General features: G+C 40.2%; 1 protein-coding gene across 1 annotated transcript; it reads left to right on the plus strand.

The window, feature by feature from the left end:
- Positions 1–2140: 2140 nt before the first annotated feature.
- On the plus strand, positions 2141–17062 carry BNIP3L (BCL2 interacting protein 3 like). Its single transcript, XM_020814140.3, has 6 exons — positions 2141–2386; positions 7596–7776; positions 9512–9584; positions 11315–11418; positions 13175–13324; positions 14586–17062. Exons 1-6 carry the CDS (start codon positions 2302–2304, stop codon positions 14632–14634), a joined length of 642 nt encoding a protein of 213 aa, XP_020669799.1. The 5' UTR covers positions 2141–2301; the 3' UTR covers positions 14635–17062.
- The last annotated feature ends 276 nt before the right edge of the window (positions 17063–17338 follow it).

Here is a 17338-nt window from a genome sequence, read left to right on the forward strand (position 1 = left end):
TACCTTTAAAACAGTTTTCCTCGTCGCCATCACCTCAGCTCGATGAGCTCGTAATTTAGCAGCCTTACGTCCCGACTATCCTTATTTACAGTTTTTTCCAGACAAAGTCAAACTATCCATGGACATTTCTTTCGTCCCCAAAGCCGTATCTCAGTTCTATCTCTCTCGGCCGTTTATCCTTCCTTCCTTCTTCCCGTCACCGTCCATAACTCAAGAAAGAATCCTCCATACTTTAGACGTTAGGTGAGCCCTTGCCTTTTACATCCAACGCATCCAACCTTTCAGACGTTCACCTCGACTTTTCATAAGTCACCAACCAGCTACTAAAGGTCGCCAGGTGACGTCTCAAACTATATCTAGATAGGTCACTTCAACCATTCACTCACCTTGCGTATCAGCTGGCATGCAGTCCTGAAGGTGATTTGCTCTCCTTCCACCAGAGCAGTGGCAACCTCTACGGCATTCCTATGGGGTGTACCTCTTCCAGACGTCTGCGCCTCCGCCACCTGGGCACAGCTGTCCACTTTCATCCAGAATTATAGACTTTATCTCCGGCAAAAGTCTGATGTGGCCTTTGGACATGCTGTTCTAGCCTCTACCTTGGCGTGACACCCTGCCTCGGGTAAGCCAGCTTTTTAGTCACCCAGGGTGTGATTCGCAGAGGCCACGAAGAAGAACGACAGGTTACCCACCTATAATTGTAGTTATTCGAGTGGACCTCTGTAATTTACACATCCCACCCGTCCTCCCCACTGTCACGTCATTCCGCTTAATTTAGCGGCAGCTGACAAAACTGAAAGGAGCCTAGGCGCCAAGGTACTTATACGAGGGGGGCAGGGCCTTATTCTAATGTGTTTTTTGCTACTGCAGAAGCTCATTTCCAATGAGGCTCCGCGCAGGCGCAGATCACCCAGGGTATGAATCACAGAGGTCCACTCGAAGAACTACAATTACAGGTGGGTAACCTGTTCTGTATCAACTTTTTTTTACATAACATAATCCTTTGAAAACAATGCTTATCTGAATATAATGATCTAAATCCAAAATGAAATAATACCTTGCATGCAATGGCACAGTTTGAGTGACTGTAACCTGACATGCCAAGCTGGCTGCCACATAAAACATTTTGCCTCCAAACATTAGCCTTGCTTTCCTAATTAACTAGTTCTGTTTCAGAACAAGCCAACATATTAAATTGCCTAAAACTCTTATCTTCCTGTGAAGCTGTTAATAAGTTCTGCATTTAATACAAACTCAGGACTGGAAAGGATGCCTAGCTCGTTTGCTCGTACCTGAAATCTACTGAACTATCATCTATTTGACAAATACATAAAAGTGTGCAGCCCAACTAAAGCCAGAACTCTGCATTGGCTCCTTTAGTTGTGTGGTGGCCGGAGTGAATAGAACTAATATATAGATGTAAAGGACTGGAGAGTAAGAACACCTGTTTATTTCCAAAATGAGAAGCTGATGGGAGATAAAAACTCAGTGACTTCCTTACCCCCATGTTTCTTCATGACAAATGCATTATGTGTATGTTCCAGGGTCTGCTTTGTTATTCCTTTGCAAATGATGGTAATGATCCAGTCATCTAGGAGTGACTATAAAAACAGAGAGCATTTCATTATTATTATTTTTTTAAATTGATGACTATATGACAATAACTTCTATCTTTGTAACCAATGAGCATCTTTATATACTGCAATTATATTTCCCTCCATTCTCGGCAGCTCAGCATCGCAAACCAAATAATGCATATTGGTGCAACTCTTCTGCGCTGCTGCGTTTTAATTTTTGCAATTTGGGCTTTCTCCATAGCTTTCTAGGAGCAATTGCACGTCACCTCCAGAGGGAACACACACCCATCAAATTTCTCCCTATCTCTCGAAGCCACACGTTTGCCAACACCCCGCGCCTGCGCAGTAACACGGGAAGGCAAGGGGGTTAGGGCCGCGGGACCGTCCTGCGCAGGCGCGGCGGGGAACCAACCCTCAGGCGCCCGGAGCCTGAGCGGCGGCGGCGGCCACGCCCCCCTCTTTCCCGGCCCGTTCATCCGAGGCGCGTACGTGAGAAACGTCAGGGAGGAAAGACCGTGGCTGGCTGCGGGGGCGGAGCCTGCGCCCGGGCCAGTGGGCGGGGTCGGGCCGGGCGCCTGCGCAGTGGCCCAAAGGAGGCGGGGTGGCTGGGCGCTGCTGCTTCGGTCGCGCGTCCCCCCCACACACACCCCGTGTTGTTTGTTTGGTCGTTATCGCTCTTCTCCTCGGCCCCCGAAGAGCTCCGCGTCCGGCCGCCGCCGCCGCCATGTCCTCCCCTCCGGAGTCGCCTCACCACAACCATAACAACAACCCGTCGCCCGAGGGGACGCCCGCCGAGCCCGGCCTCAACAGTGAGTCTTCCCTTCCCTTCCTTTCCCTCCTCAGGTCCCTTCGACGGAGGCAACTTGGCAGGCCAAGCCCGGCGGCGGCGAGGAAGAAAGAGGAGAGTTCGTTTACCTCAGGATGGGGGGAGGGGAGGGCGCCCCCTACCCTTTTCGGGGCCCCTCCGGCCAGGATTGGCTGGCCGCCGGGCCGCGCGAGAGGCTTTGAGCCAATGGGAGGTCTGGAATGCGCGTGGGGGGAGGGGGGTCTTCAGAAGTGAGGGCGGGCGGGGGAGGGGCGCCCAGGGAAGGGACCCTCGCGAAGAGGCTGCAACGGTGGCTGTCACTCCCCTCCCAAAATATTATCGTATTTTTGTACAGGTGGTACCTTTGTTTTAGGTCAATAATAATAATAATAACAATAACAATAATAACAATAATAGCTTTAGATCTCTGTAAGCCTTGGTTAGGCAGGGCACCAATATATCTATGTCGGGGGGGGGGGCGGGAAACTAGGAAAGTGTCAGCAGTCCTGGCAGATCTCAGTGCCAAGTCTCTTTCTAAAAAGTGAGTTTCCACATTTATTTTGCCTTGTGTGAGGTTTGAGGCCATAACACGGAAACCCCAGCTGCGGCTAGGGAAAGACGATGGGTTTTAGCCCAGCAACTCTTTGAAAGAAAGCCACAGGTTCTCTCTACCTCTGCTTCAAAAAATAGCTTGTCTTAAAAGTTGATGGCTCTTTGTTTTCTTCTTACAGTCCATGTGAGTGACAGATGGACTGTGCCAGGTGGAGGGTGGATTGGATTTAAACCACATTGATTTAAATTTAATATGGTTAAAATTGATTTTTTTAAAAAAAATAATAATAATTGATTGTTATCCCCCCCTGGCCAGGTTGGAAAGGCCTGCAGGTGTTTGTTGGTTCTGTTGCCCATAAGCTTCCTGTAAAAAACAGTCAGGGCTTTCTGTCTTAAAAGATTATACATCTGATGTTTTAAAACCTGGTTTTTCTGGAACGGTAACTTGTGTGTGTGTATGTTTAATGATAGTAATAATCAAATATTTAGAATAAAGCTATTCATAAATGTGTTGTGTTTCTTTATTGGTTTATGTATTTTCCCCCTTTAATAAGCTTATAAATCAAGTTTTCCAATGCTAAGGGAAGTGATTTCACAGCAGTTGGACATTCAAAGGTTGTGGCAGAAGGAACTTGTTTTAAGTGTCACTTATGTTTTCTTCTATGGACAAACAAACCCAGGTGTACTCAGTTCTAAAAAAAGTGAGTTTCCTTTCTAAGATAGATGGCTGTCCAGATAAGAGCCTTGTTTTGACTGCATAAAAGGAGCCAAGTGTATGGGATTGTCACCAGAAATAAGAGGCCGCTCTTGTGAAAGAGGGAGGTCAGATAACTATAGGTGTTAGGCAAGAATTGTGTTGGAGGAGAGCTAAGAATGAATGGAGCTAATGAGTAAAAGGCAAGTGACTGGGGTTTCAGCCATTTAAAAGGCAAGAGTTGTATAGAATTGGAGTGGAAACGAGCTCTGCCAGAGAATTAATTGAAGCACTGCTGGGTGATCCTTGTGGACATAAAGAATTGGGACTTCGATACTCCATTTCATTCATTGAATTAAAATAGAATAAACTTCTTGTTGTTGTTTAGTCGTTAAGTGGTGTCCGACTCCTCGTGACGCCATGGACCAGAGCATGTCAGCCCTCCTGTCTTCCACTGCCTCTGGAGTTGGGTCAAATTCATGTTGGTCGCTTCGATGACAATAAACTTGTAGGTAGCTGTTAATAGCTGGAGTCAGCAAAAAGATTTACCAAGCAGTCCTTTATGGAGGGGAGGAATGTTAGACAGTGTGGAAGGAGAGAACTGTGAATTGACATGTTTGGACAGGCCACTGTTTTTATTTAGTTCCTGGCTACTTCAAATAGCAAGGCAGGAGGAGCTAGAGTGTAAGAATGAGTTTATTCAGTGGCTGACTCAGTATCACAGATACGTGTTGTCTCCTGTGTCCAGGGTCTGCGAGCTGGAGAAGTGTAGTCTTTTGTTTGTGGATCAGACTGAAGTATATTCCTTAATGCTTCAGTGTGGATTTCATAATGAAGAAATGATTCTTGATCTTCTCAAAGGCTTAGCTGGTTAGTACATGTGCAGTCATACTTTCAAAGAAGCTCTTGCCTGAATGAAAGACAATGTTCATTTTAAAAATCATCTTTCCTCATTGCACCTTCTGAATCATGTGAAAGGCATGAAAGAAAGATCTGTTCTCAAAACACTTGCCTGTGAAATCAGTGCTGTGACATCTAAAAGACGGTTCTATAGGGAGGCTTCTGAGGATTGTGGTTAACCTTCTTTGAAACCACAGGTTATTAAGGTTTAGTATAACTTGTAACTGTTTTAGTTTGAATTTGGCCAGAATAAAATGTTCAGGTGCTTACTCTATGTTACAGAGTCTATGAACATGCCTTATGATTTAATTGAGTTGCAAGTATACATTATTCAGAGTCCCTTCATTATTTTTAGGCATTTTTCCTCAATTTCTTGAGGCTGGCCATGTACCATTTTTAATTGCAGAATAAGATCTGCTGAAAGAAGGTAGGGTTACTTGATTTCTTCTGCTCTAAAAGGATTGATGTATATCTTCTGCCAATGTTTTGATGAACTCTTAATTAGAAATGTTAACATGCTAATAGTATTCATTTTTTGCAAGTAGTGTTGCATTTTTAATGTAGCAGTGCAGTTTAACTTCCAAAATATTAAGCAGTTGAACACTTTACTTGCTGTTCTCTGTGTACATGCTATGACAGAGCAATTTCAGTGCTAAGGTAGAACTAGTATGAACACTAGTTGAGAAAAGCAATAAAGAATCATGTCATGGCTTACAAACTAAAAGATTTGGTAGATTGTAGACCACGTATATATAGAATTTGGAGGTTGAGTTGAAGTGAGATCTCCTTCTAATTAAATTTAAGTTGAGCCGTGCTGTCAACAAATACCAACAGCCTTTCACTAGGATGCATTGGAAGAAGTGCACTGGGAGAATCTTTGTTCTAAATGTCATGAAAAAGAAATAATTGGACATGTACCCTTACAAGTCACCTCCAGTTGAGTTCCTGATCAGATCCACATTACTATCCAGATTAATGTTAGTGGAAGAGAAGTGCTTATAGGTGTTAAGATCTTATTTATTTATTTATTTATTTATTTATTGAATTTGTACCCCACTCATTTAGTCAACTGACTACTCTGGGCGGCTAACAACATCTTCAACTTTCCAATAATAGAACAATGTTCTGATTTAATAATCAGGAAATGATGTTGTGAGATTTTGTGGTTCTCACTGGTTCTTAACCTTGGGTTACTCAGGAGTTTTGGACTGCAACTCCCAGAAGCCTTCACCACCAGCTGTCCTGACTGGGGTTTCTGGGAGTTGCAATTCAAAAGCATCAGAGTAACAAAGGTTAAGAACCACTGTTTTAGAATACAGTTCTAATCTTACTGTTAGGTAAGTGAGCAAAATTGCAAACACATACTAAATCAGCAAAAAAGATCCTAAGGTGAGTAATCTTGGATGCAAAGTATTCCCCACTCTGCCCATGGATCATATACATTTGATACATGACTTGCACTTCCACCATTACAAAGATGTATATCTACACTAATTTTCTTTCCATGTACAGTACCCTGAAAATGCATGCAGCACAAAATATCAGAAAATACCTTGGATTCCAAGAAATTTAGATCCAGATTTTCCAAGTTGGAAGTCTCAACTTTGTTTATCAGTTAAAATCCAGTCTTATCATTTGTTTGAATGCTGCTTGTGATACAAACATGGCTATACGTTATAGCAGTGGTTCTTAACCTTTTTGAAAGAAACGCCCCCTTGAGCCATTGAGGAAGTTATCATCGCCCCCTCCCTGAGGTGATATCTTACCTACCTACCCACCTACCTACCTACCTTGTCTCCCTCCCCACCCGGGTGCGAGGCAGCGCTTCATGGGGTGAGGATGAGGACCCAAGAGACCTTTTCCTTCCACCTGATCCACACTCAGTGCTCCCATAAAGGAGAAAGGCGAGATGTGGCAGGTAGAAAGAGCTGGATCATCTGGCGGCAGCAGCAGCACCAGATCTACTGCCAGCACTGCGGCTGCAGTCACCTTCTCCAGTGCCCCCCTACCGCCCCCCTTCTGTTCTTTTGCCCCCACACCGCCCCTTTTTGTTCTACCGCCCCCCCTGAAAAATGAAATCGCCCCCTGGGGGGCATTATTGCCCACATTAAGAACCACTGCGTTATAGCATCCGATCTACAGTAGAACTCTTCAAACTCAAAGAAATCTAAATAACATCTGAATCTCAAAACAACTTAGCTAAGGATCACCTGTCTCTTCTTGCTATGTTGTTTGGCACAACTAGCCAGCAAAATGAAGACCACTTGCAGTTTGAAATGTGGTTGTTGTCTTTAGTTGTAGAACAGATGCTTAGGCTATCCCTTTAGAAGCAGAGCTGATATGTTTTGTTCTCCCTTTACTCTTAAAATAACTATGGACACACCTGAAAAATCTGAGGTGTGTATATTTGTCTCCCTAAATCCTTAACGCTGGAAAATTGTCTGTGTTCGCAGACTGTCAGATTTTCCAAAATGTGCACTTTACAACAAAACATATCTGAGCATAGAAAGAACATTGGCAAAAGTGTGTAGAATTGCTTTGCAGGCAAACAAAATATAAGGTACTTCAGACATCTCCAAACATATTCATGGAAAGCATAGATGTAGTGTAAGCAGAGATTTTGTTTTTTCCAATACTCTCCCTTCCTAGAAGCTGCAGCTATATCTTTTGTAAATGTGCATTCCCAACATTACTGGTAAACACAGGTAGCCCAGTTCCTTGGGCCGTTATTTGCAAGTTGTGGGGTCATAGCAGGTATTTTGACTTTTAAGAAAACATGCAGACATTTGCTCTGTGGATAAATGGGACATACTCTTTGCAGTCAGGTTGTTTTCTTTGTATTTATCTAAACTTGGGATTGTTGCTAATAAAAACTTTCCATTACCCCCTCACTGGGAACTTGCAATATAGTCATGATGACTTGATGTGTTGTGAACCTCCCAGAGAGTTGTTCACACTAATGGGATAGTATAGAAGTTTAAATAATAAGAATGGCTGCAACTGCATGGCAAACCTTTGCAGGATTTTGGTTCCCTCGTTTCTGATTAAACATCTGACTATTCAACAGGCTCCTGGGTAGAGCTGCAGATGAATGGTAACGGGAATGATAATGGCAATGCAAAAAATGGAGGCCTGGAACATGTTCCTTCTTCATCTTCCATCCACAATGGAGATATGGAGAAGATACTTCTAGATGCTCAGCATGAGTCTGGCCAGAGCAGTTCAAGGGGTAGTTCTCACTGTGACAGGTAACAAGCTCCATCAATTTATTTGGAATAGATTTATTCTTTATGTATTAAGTGCTTTTGTATTCCAGCCTTTAACCAAAAAGGGCTTAGAAAGATAAACAGTGTAGCTGCTATTTGTAATCTAAATGTGTAGCCATGACATACAAGGAATAGGGGAATGGAGGCATGAGGGGCAAAGCAAGTTCAGTCCAGCAAATGGTATTATAAACAGAATGGAGATTTATTTAAGCCTTTTATATGGGTGATTGAGCTTTTGCTACTGTTAATCTATATAAATAAATGATGTTCGGTTCAGATAACATTACGTATACAGTCGCATTAATTGCTAGAGGCCTTTCTTTAACCTTGATGAGGTTTGCCTGAGTCTTTTAATTCTGAAGTATTATAAAAATTACATGCAATTACCTACAGTTATGAGATAGCATTGCAAATAAAAATTGTAAAAAATCAGGTTGTGCATGACCCCTTTCTCAGTGTCTTTTAGTTTATAAATCCCTTGATGTAGGGGCCTGTCATACTTTTTCTTTGGAAAACAGCATGTACAGAGGTGGTGGTGGTGATGATGATAATTAGTGTTTTTCTCTTTAAGAATGCTTTTACTACAACCTGTTAAAATTATTAACAGGCAGTAAACCATGGCTCTTCCATGGAAATTTATGGGGATGTATGTGGAACTGGTAATACCACTCCTTAAATACCGCCTTTATGTTGAAAACCTATTAGGATCCTTGTAAGTCAGTTCTGCCTTGACATGACAAGTACATAACACCATGTACATAACACCATGATAGAGAACTCATTTTGCCAGCAGCATTTTTTTATAAAGTTGGGGAAGTATGACAGAACTGGAAACCTACCAGTTCAGCCTTCTGTCCTGAAGCGAGATCTTTCTAACACCAAATCTGGGTTCCAGATTCCCATCTTTCTTTTGTATGAAGGAATAATGGAATAACCTGTCTGAAAGATGACTGTCTTTGTAGTTTTAAATAGTGTTTGAAGCTCTGTAAGTTAAATACTACAGTGAAAAGCAAAAAGGTCTTTCTGTTATTAATCACTCTGACCTGGAAGGACAGTCTTTTGTTTCCAAATAACAAAAGATGATGAGTTGAAACAGAACTCATCTGCATGATCTCTAGAAGTGTTTTAAAGAGACTGTAGATGGTAACTAACCTTTAAAATGCAACACTGAGGTTCTTCATGCTAAAATTGTAGACATCCTTCAGTCTCGAAAGACTATGCTAAAATTATTTGACAGCTATCTTCAGGCTGATTAAGAGTAATGTCTTAATATTTTTCTCTCTAAAACAGAAGTGTCTTTCACTGTGGTGTAGGACAGCTGGTTTTGTGTTAAGCAAAGAGAAGACCTACCAGAGAAAAGGGCTGGCTGCTGAATCAAAGTTCTGGTGATTAGGTGTAGGTGTGCCTTTCTTCCCTGAAAGTAGGGATAGCAATAGCAGAAGCCCAATTTCCTATGAAAGAAGAAAATCCTAGGAAAAAGAGACAGGAAGAAGCATTAGTCAGAACTCTTTAGCTAGCAGTGTTGACTTTCACTTGTTTTTGCTTTGCTGTTTATCAGTTTAGGACATATGTATATCTGGGGTTTTCCCTGATGATAAAGCAAAAGAAAGATTATGTGAATGGTGGTTTGTTAGTTTCTAGTAATGTAATAAAACACACTGTAATCTCGATCTGTAATGATACTAAGAGTGATTGAATCACATTTTCTTTCTTCTAGCCCTTCTCCTCAAGATGATGGACAGATAATGTTTGATGTGGAAATGCACACAAGTAAAGACAATAGTTCTCAGGTACTTTTATTTCTATTTGCACAGTTTTATTTCATCTAGGTTCATATAGCACAATACTAATCTGTCTTTTAGCAGTGAGTTTTCATTAATTTTAACCTGTCAAAAATGTTGACACATGTTTTGGGGTTTGCATCTGTGAAAAGACACTTCTCCTGTGCAGTCAGTTTCTGTGCTAGTTTGCAAAATAACCCTGAATGTCCACACAGTGTTTTAATTCTTAGTTGTGTAGGAACGTAATCCTACATGATACATTCACGCTGTGTATTTGCGTATCTTAATTCCTCACAGAACAATTGTCTGTGAATAGCTAAGCATTTTGAATGCTTTTATATTGAATTCTTTGGATTAATTTTAATTCCAGTGGTAGCATAACAGTATGTTATTTTATATAACATATTTTGCATATGTAGCTGTGAAGAAGGTATTGCTTTCAAAATCTTAACGATAATCATTGAACTATTTTTTTAAATTGTTCTCACCATTGAGTTCCAAATGTTACTACCATCTTGGGAATCTTGGGTGGCAAGATAACAAAAGTATGATGAGTAATTACATTCTCATGAGCGATCTGATCGTGCATACATATGTAGTCATTGCCACTACATTTAAATGCTATCAAGGATTTCAGGATCTTCAGGGTGTTGCTTGTAGTAATCTAACTGGTATAAGTCTGAGTAAGGCCAGCAGCATCTGATGCAGGAAGAGTGGATGACTAACCAAATCAGTAGTATAATTTGTTGTCTTCGGCAGTACTGTATGAAAGGCATGTTGTACTAAGACAGAGGTAGCGAACCTGGAGCTCTCTGTTGTTGAACTCAAGTACCCTTTTGTCACTCGCTGCTATGCTGGCTGAGGATGATGGGAGTTGGAATGCAACAACATATGGAGGATCTCTCACACTCAGCAGAAGCTTTCCTCTAATCCGATCCCAAAAGTGCCAGCAAATGAATTGTAGATCTTGTTCTGGTTGTGCCAATCCAAGTTATTGTTTCTGATTTTTATTATTTTATAACTGCCTTTTCTAACTCAAAAAGACATGACCCTGTTGATGTTGGAGCTGGATCTTGAGTATTTGGGTTGCTGCTTTATTAAGGTCAAAGGATGTGCAGAGTCTTCACAACTCCCCAATAATGTTGTGTGCTTCTTTTGACATCTCCCCAAACTTTTTTTTCCCTAGCCAAGACCTTTGTATTTGCCTTGCAGTTTAGTGGTAATTGTGGGTGTAAGTTGGGGTGTGTGCTCTTCATTTTTCAAATGTCCAGTCCTTAGAGCAGTTTTCCTAAGATTTACCAGACTCTTTCCACATCTGTTAAGAACCACTGCTATAACGTATAGCCATGTCAGCTATGCGTGTTAACCTCAGCCCTGTATAAAATACACTTTTGTTTGCGATTTCTGATTCTTTAATTTTGTAATTAAATTTTATTTTGAACACTCTAGCTTTAGAATTGATTTCGAACTCTAGCTTTAGTCCTTCAATATTTTATTTAAAGAAGTATTTAAATATGGGTAGCCTTCAGCTCTGTAAGCAAACGACTGTTCTAAAAAAGTGATAACACTGGTATGAGGTAAGTCTTTGCAGTGGCTGCATTTTCTTGATGTGAACCGTTGTGTGAGCAACATAATGGTGTAAGAACAGCCCACATTTTTGTTTTTCTCCCTTCAAATATTTGGAAGTACATACAATAAAGAATTGAATGTGTTCCAGATGTGTCCCCTTGTATTTTCAGTCTGAAGAGGAAGCTTTGGAAGGAGAGAAGGAGGTGGACATTTTGAAGAAAAGTGCTGACTGGGTATCAGACTGGTCAAGTAGACCTGAAAACATTCCTCCTAAGTGAGTTGCAATATTTGCTAATAAACATAACTTCATTCAGAAGGAATTGCTGCTGCATTATGAAGCATTGTTATTGGAATGAATTACTATTAAAAAAAAAAGAGGCTGAGAATAAGAGATGGACATGAACTGGAAAAACAAGGGTTTGTGATGGTTTGTGGCTACCCACAAACTGCCATGAAACACATATCACCAAAAAAATGAATTGGCTCAGGGTTAATTTTTTTTTAGGTTTGTACCAGGGACAGCTGCCCCTTCCCTCCAACTGCCTCATCACCTTCCTACCATGTCTTGAAGCCACCACTGCCATCATGAAAGGCAGCAGACCTGGGTCTGTTGCCTCGCAGGATGACGTTAGTGGTGGAGGAGGCTGTAGCTTCAAGACAAGATAAGCAGGTGATGGGGGCAGTAGGAGGGGGCAGGGTGGGCATCCCATTATGCTGAAGGAAAACAAAGCACTGAGGCGGGGAAAGAGTTCAGCATTTCATCTTTGCAAAATTGGAACCACAAACCAGCCCAGTTCATTTTTTTTATTGGGTTCATGGTTCGGTTCATGCCCATCTACTTAGAACTGGTTTTCTCATCAGAGAAAACAAAACTAATGTTGTGCTTCATTAGTTTAGTTGTGTTTGAAAAACATAAATTGCAGCACTCCACTTCCATGAGCACCCTGGCAAACAGTATTCATATTGTGAAGTAGTTCTGGTAAGATTCAAACAGAATTATACCCCTGTGTGGCACTTCCAGATAAGCCATACCTGGAAGGCAGTTCACTCCTCTCTCCACCCCCACCCCGGCATATACAGTCTGCCAGCTTACATGGCACTCAGGCCCCTGGTGTCCAAACTTCAAGCTGCTCTTAGCAGAGATTGGTCTAAAGCTTCACATGGATTCCAGGGAGAAGTGAAGTTTGGCAGGAAATTGCCCACCTGTGTAGCAGTGTGCTTCAGAACAATAGCAACAGCCACATCATGAAAGAGGAAAGGCAAATTCTGCTTGACTTCTGTGAGCTTGTGTGTTTTGATCTCTGTGGATTTTTAGACAAAACAAGATGGTGTTCATGGCGGGTATTTTTTTAAATTAAATATTTTAGTAATATTTACAGTAGGATTGGGAATGTATTAGCTTATGGCTGCATGTAGCCAACAAGGGTTATTTTGAGGTCAGCTTCTATATCTCTCAAAGCCCAGCCCTGATTTCATCCATTCTGAGAAAAAACTTCTATTCCTGGAAGCTTCCAGAAGCAGCAGTTTCTGAATTAAAAATGTGCATCTTCCCTTGGAGCTTGTTCAAACCCAACCTGGATAAAAGCAGGTTTGTTTCTTGGCATTGTGCAGCCTGTATTGTGTCCAAGAATCAAAAACAATATTGCCATACAACTGGCTTTGTCAGTCTCCAATATATAGAGTTGACTCTGCCTCTCTAATGTGGCATTATGCAAAGAGTGCCCTTAGTTTTTCTTATCTGTAAGACTTAACAGTTATTAATGGTTCTCAGAATATTGGTCTGTACTGTAGCAACATCTTTAAATGCAAACGTCTGTTAACTGTGCAAGACAGATAAAATCTATGTATGAAAACACAGCATTGTCCTCTCTGGTCTACCTTGTCTCTTTATAACTGCTCTTACATTCTCTAAGTCTCTTAGTGATTTTCCTAGTGTTTCATATATTCTGAGATTGCTTGCTGATGTATTGTTTTTTAAATATATGAATTAATTCGAGCTTACCAGGTATTATCTATGTTTTTCTCTCTAGGGAATTTCATTTCAGACATCCAAAACGAGCAGTGTCTTTAAGTATGAGGAAGAGTGGAGCGATGAAGAAAGGTGGCATTTTCTCAGCTGAGTTTCTTAAAGTATTCATTCCATCTCTGTTCATATCTCATGTTTTGGCTTTGGGACTGGGGTAAGTATTAGCAGATACACTTTGGGGGCAGGGTATAGGAGTTGTTCTACATTTGTACTCCTACATTACTTGTAGTGCTTCTGAAAATAACCTGGTGGAAATTTCATTGTCCTTGAAGTCACAGTGAAAGGAACTTTGCAATGTGAAGACAAAGTTATTTAACAGTGTTATAATTTAACAAGATGTGTGATTTCTGAATAGGAGCCTAGAGAATAAAACCCAGAAAGACTGAAAAAAACACTGCATATAAATTATGTTACCTCATTCCCATAATTACTATAAAAGAGATTCCTTTTCTATTGTGCAGCAATAACCACAAATCATCTTATGTGTCTTTCAGTCTCTGTGAACTTGTTCTTCTACAGTTTGTAGCTAATATTTGAATAGCGGCCAGTGCTTTAGCAGCTGAGTGCTGAATGAACTGCTTGAAGACTTTTGTTGAAAAATGGGCATCCATTCTGTACCAAGAAATGCAGTTTTTTCTTGATATAGAAAATAACTTTCTTGGTGTAAAAACCTGTTACAGTTTTGGTGGGAGGTGTAGAAGTGGCAAAGAGAGAGAGAGAGAGACCTGCTTGTTTGCCGCCTAGATGCCCAAATATCTATTGTGGGTTCTTATGGACAACTTAACAAATTGTTTGTATTTGTCGCCATAACTGCTTGGAAGGACTTAAAAAGAGATGTTGGGAGATTCCAGATTTTGGCTAAACCCACAACCTGTGCCCATTTTTTTCTGATAAAATTGTCATAATTGCTTTCATGAAAAGTATGGTTTGAATTGTACTAATGAGGACTTTGCATGTCTTTAATCTTGGGAACTGGAGAGCTGTAGCCTCAGATGAGAAATCATTATCTACATTTTTTTAATTAATTGTCCTCTTTTGATGTTGTTGTACAACAACAATCAGATCTTTGCCAGTCTGCTCAAAATCACCCATGGTTCAGTTGGTGATCCCCAATCTGCCCATTTCTATGGAACATGAGGACTTCTTTTGCCCCATCCGTGCTACAAAGTGGGACAATATAAATAGCACCCTGATATAGAAATGGCCACCTGTAGTCCTCCCAGCTGTTTGTAGACTGCGGCTCCCATAATCAAAATGGGCTGGTAGGCAGGGCCTGAAACGGCTGCAATAGTATCTGTTACTCAACTCATTCAAATATGTTAATTGCTATTAGACTTGGAGCCTTACTGTCCCACAGTCTTGGAAATAAAGAGGCTTTGAGATATCAACTTTCTTTGCATTGCATTCCCTTTCAGCATCTATATTGGAAAACGACTGACTGCACCTTCAGCTAGCACGTACTGAAAGAAGCATTGCACAACTCCTGGAAATCCTTGTGATCTGTGAAGGTGTTAATGTCACACTAGTACATTTGAACTTGAGACAATTTTATGCATGACCCCCTTTCCAGCCTCCACCTTGTTTTTTACATATCCAGGTTCCAGCAACTCTTGGAATTCAGTATTGGAACTCTGTGGAGGTGTCTCACTCTTCTCCCTTTCTCTAGCCTTCTTCCACATCCTGCAAGACACATCGGAGTTGCCTAACAGAGTTTACAGTTGCCTATACGTTGCAAGGGCTTCTTTCAGTGCAAAATGCCACCAGCAAATTATAATTGTATAAGTGATGCTGTTGCCTCCTCTTTATTACAAGATATAATATGTGCAGTGCTTAATTGAACTGTTGACCATAACAATCTCTTATGTCTAAAAGAAACTGAGAACTAACTGAAGCTGGTTGTAGAACAAGCGAAGAGTCATTGGCAATTATTGTTCTTTAATTAGGACAAGTAAATAAATTCTAGATGTATTTCAGTTTTTTTTGACTAACTTTTTCTTAGTTTTCAGGAGGTAAAAACGGCATAAAAATCAAGGCAGGATAAAATTTGATTCATGAGTAACGAAATACTTTTAATACTGAGTAACTGTCATTACCTTGTCTTTTCTATGAAGTAGTGAGTTTCTTTCTGATAGAAAAACTTGTTGACCATCTATACATTGTTTTGAAAAGCAGTTGCATTATTTGCATGTGAAGAAGCTTCTAGTACTCTAGCACGTTATTTAATGAAAGTTTTCCTTTTAAAAGTAGCTTGACTTGAAGTGTTTTAGACCTGTTTTGACTTCATGTGAAAGGACATTCTACTTACTACAGACAGAACCACATTGAATTTACAAAGAGGTTGTTGTTTCAGCAGCTACGTGACATTTCCTACCTGAAAACAGCCTTGCAGTTGTGTGAAACACAGTATATGAACCTCTGAACTGTCTTCTGTGGTTGAATTTCATTAATCTCATTTTCCATGGTTTGTTACTGAACCTCTTCTGGCAATACCTGAAATGCTAAGGATCTTAGTAATACCTTGGTTTAGCTAGGTAGGCTCACTAATGGGAACACTCAGCCTTGTTCTCCTTCAGAATCATTTTTTTCCAAGATACGAAGCTTTGTTCCAAACTCTTTTCAACACATGTGGAGTAGATTTGTATTGGATTTTGGAAAACAGAATAATTCTGAAGGATAACATACTCTGATATGTGTATATATATAATATGACAGACTTTAATACTACATATTTAGGAAACGATTATTAATTTTAAAAATTAGCAGAAATCTATCGAAATAGACTTATAGCAAAAGCACAAAAATTAAGACTGGGGAAGCCTGTAATAACAGGTACTCTGTTTTTGTGTTTGCATCAGAGTTTCGAAAGTTACCAAAGGCTTTGTCCTGCAAGTATAAATTGCTCATGCCAGTGAAAACAGGTGAATGGTATGAAGCAGGGAAGACAAGCTTGAAATCCATTCCTTAAGTATATTGGTTTCGGTGTTTGACTCTGAGGCTTAAAAGGCATTTCCCCCCTGATTTCCACCTTCTGGGCCCTCCCCCCTTCAGTTTTGAATGATAGCACTTGTATTGCTTGTAATTATATATTTATTTTTCCCCTGTGTGCATACTGGGGTCATTTTGAGGTGATTAAAATACGAAGTGTTTTTTTTTTCTTTTAAATAACCTCAAACAACAAGTCTGTGTGGGTGTACAAATCCATTGATACTTTCGACACAGATTCTTGTACCTGATTTTGTAAACAATTGGAATATGGAATAATGTATGAGGAATTGGGACCATGTTTGTTAAAAATAAAAATAAAGCTTATCTCTTTTCCAAATTTCATTATGATTAATCCGCAGAATGTTGTGTGGTAAACTACTACATCTACATGCTTGTGACTAACATCTTCACTAAATAGAAGATTGAAAGAGTGTGATTTTGTTTTGTTCTACAATGAAATGGACCCAATAGTTGTTAAAATCTAAAAAAGGGGGTATCAACTATAAAGCTTTGTTTAGATAAACATTGTCAAATAGCTTTATACCTGTTTACAGTTTGGGGTGGATATACAAGCCTTGTTTTTCAGTGATCAATGAAAAACAGGACTTGAAAAATTTGTATATAGAATCAAGCAGAAGTGCATAAACTCACACATTTGAAGAAAATGCAGCAGGCTGAACTGCAACTAACAAAATTTTAAAAATTGCTGTTTTGAAAACTGAAAAACTGTTGAAGATCACAATTTTTAAAAGGATACTTTGCTGAAATTATTGTAGTTAACTGAGCCAAAGTAATTATGCATTCTTCATATTTAGTTAGCACTTTGTAACATTATATACAGTTTACAGTACTTGTATAAGTTGTAGCTATAAACATTTGGTGCCATTAAAGCTGTCACAAGACTAAATTTCTGCTACTTGTTTGCCATTTATTTTATTTTAACACAGTCTAGTTCAAATCTTTGCAATTGGGGTATTTTGTGCTTAATAGTTTTGTTTTCACATTATGAAGATACTTTCCAATAATATTAAAGTTAAATTTTAAGAAGGGCTGTGTACAGGGGACTTGATACAGTTTGGACGCCAGTTCAGTACATTGAATTAGAAACTGATTTGGGTCTGTGGTCTAATCTGTACTTCGACTCCCAACTGCACGAAATCTGAAGCTCCCATTCACTCCCATG

Source organism: Pogona vitticeps, chromosome 8 (genome assembly GCF_051106095.1).
Source record: "Pogona vitticeps strain Pit_001003342236 chromosome 8, PviZW2.1, whole genome shotgun sequence".
NCBI lineage: Eukaryota > Metazoa > Chordata > Lepidosauria > Squamata > Agamidae > Pogona > Pogona vitticeps.

Excerpts from the sequence above, each read along its gene's own strand:
- BNIP3L (XM_020814140.3), top strand. The coding sequence starts at position 2,302 with ATGTCCTCCCCTCCGGAGTCGCCTCACCACAACCATAACAACAACCCG. Across the intron at positions 2,387-7,595 it reads CGCCGAGCCCGGCCTCAACA|GCTCCTGGGTAGAGCTGCAG; the intron begins GTGAGTCTTCCC and ends ACTATTCAACAG. Across the intron at positions 9,585-11,314 it reads GTAAAGACAATAGTTCTCAG|TCTGAAGAGGAAGCTTTGGA; the intron begins GTACTTTTATTT and ends TTGTATTTTCAG.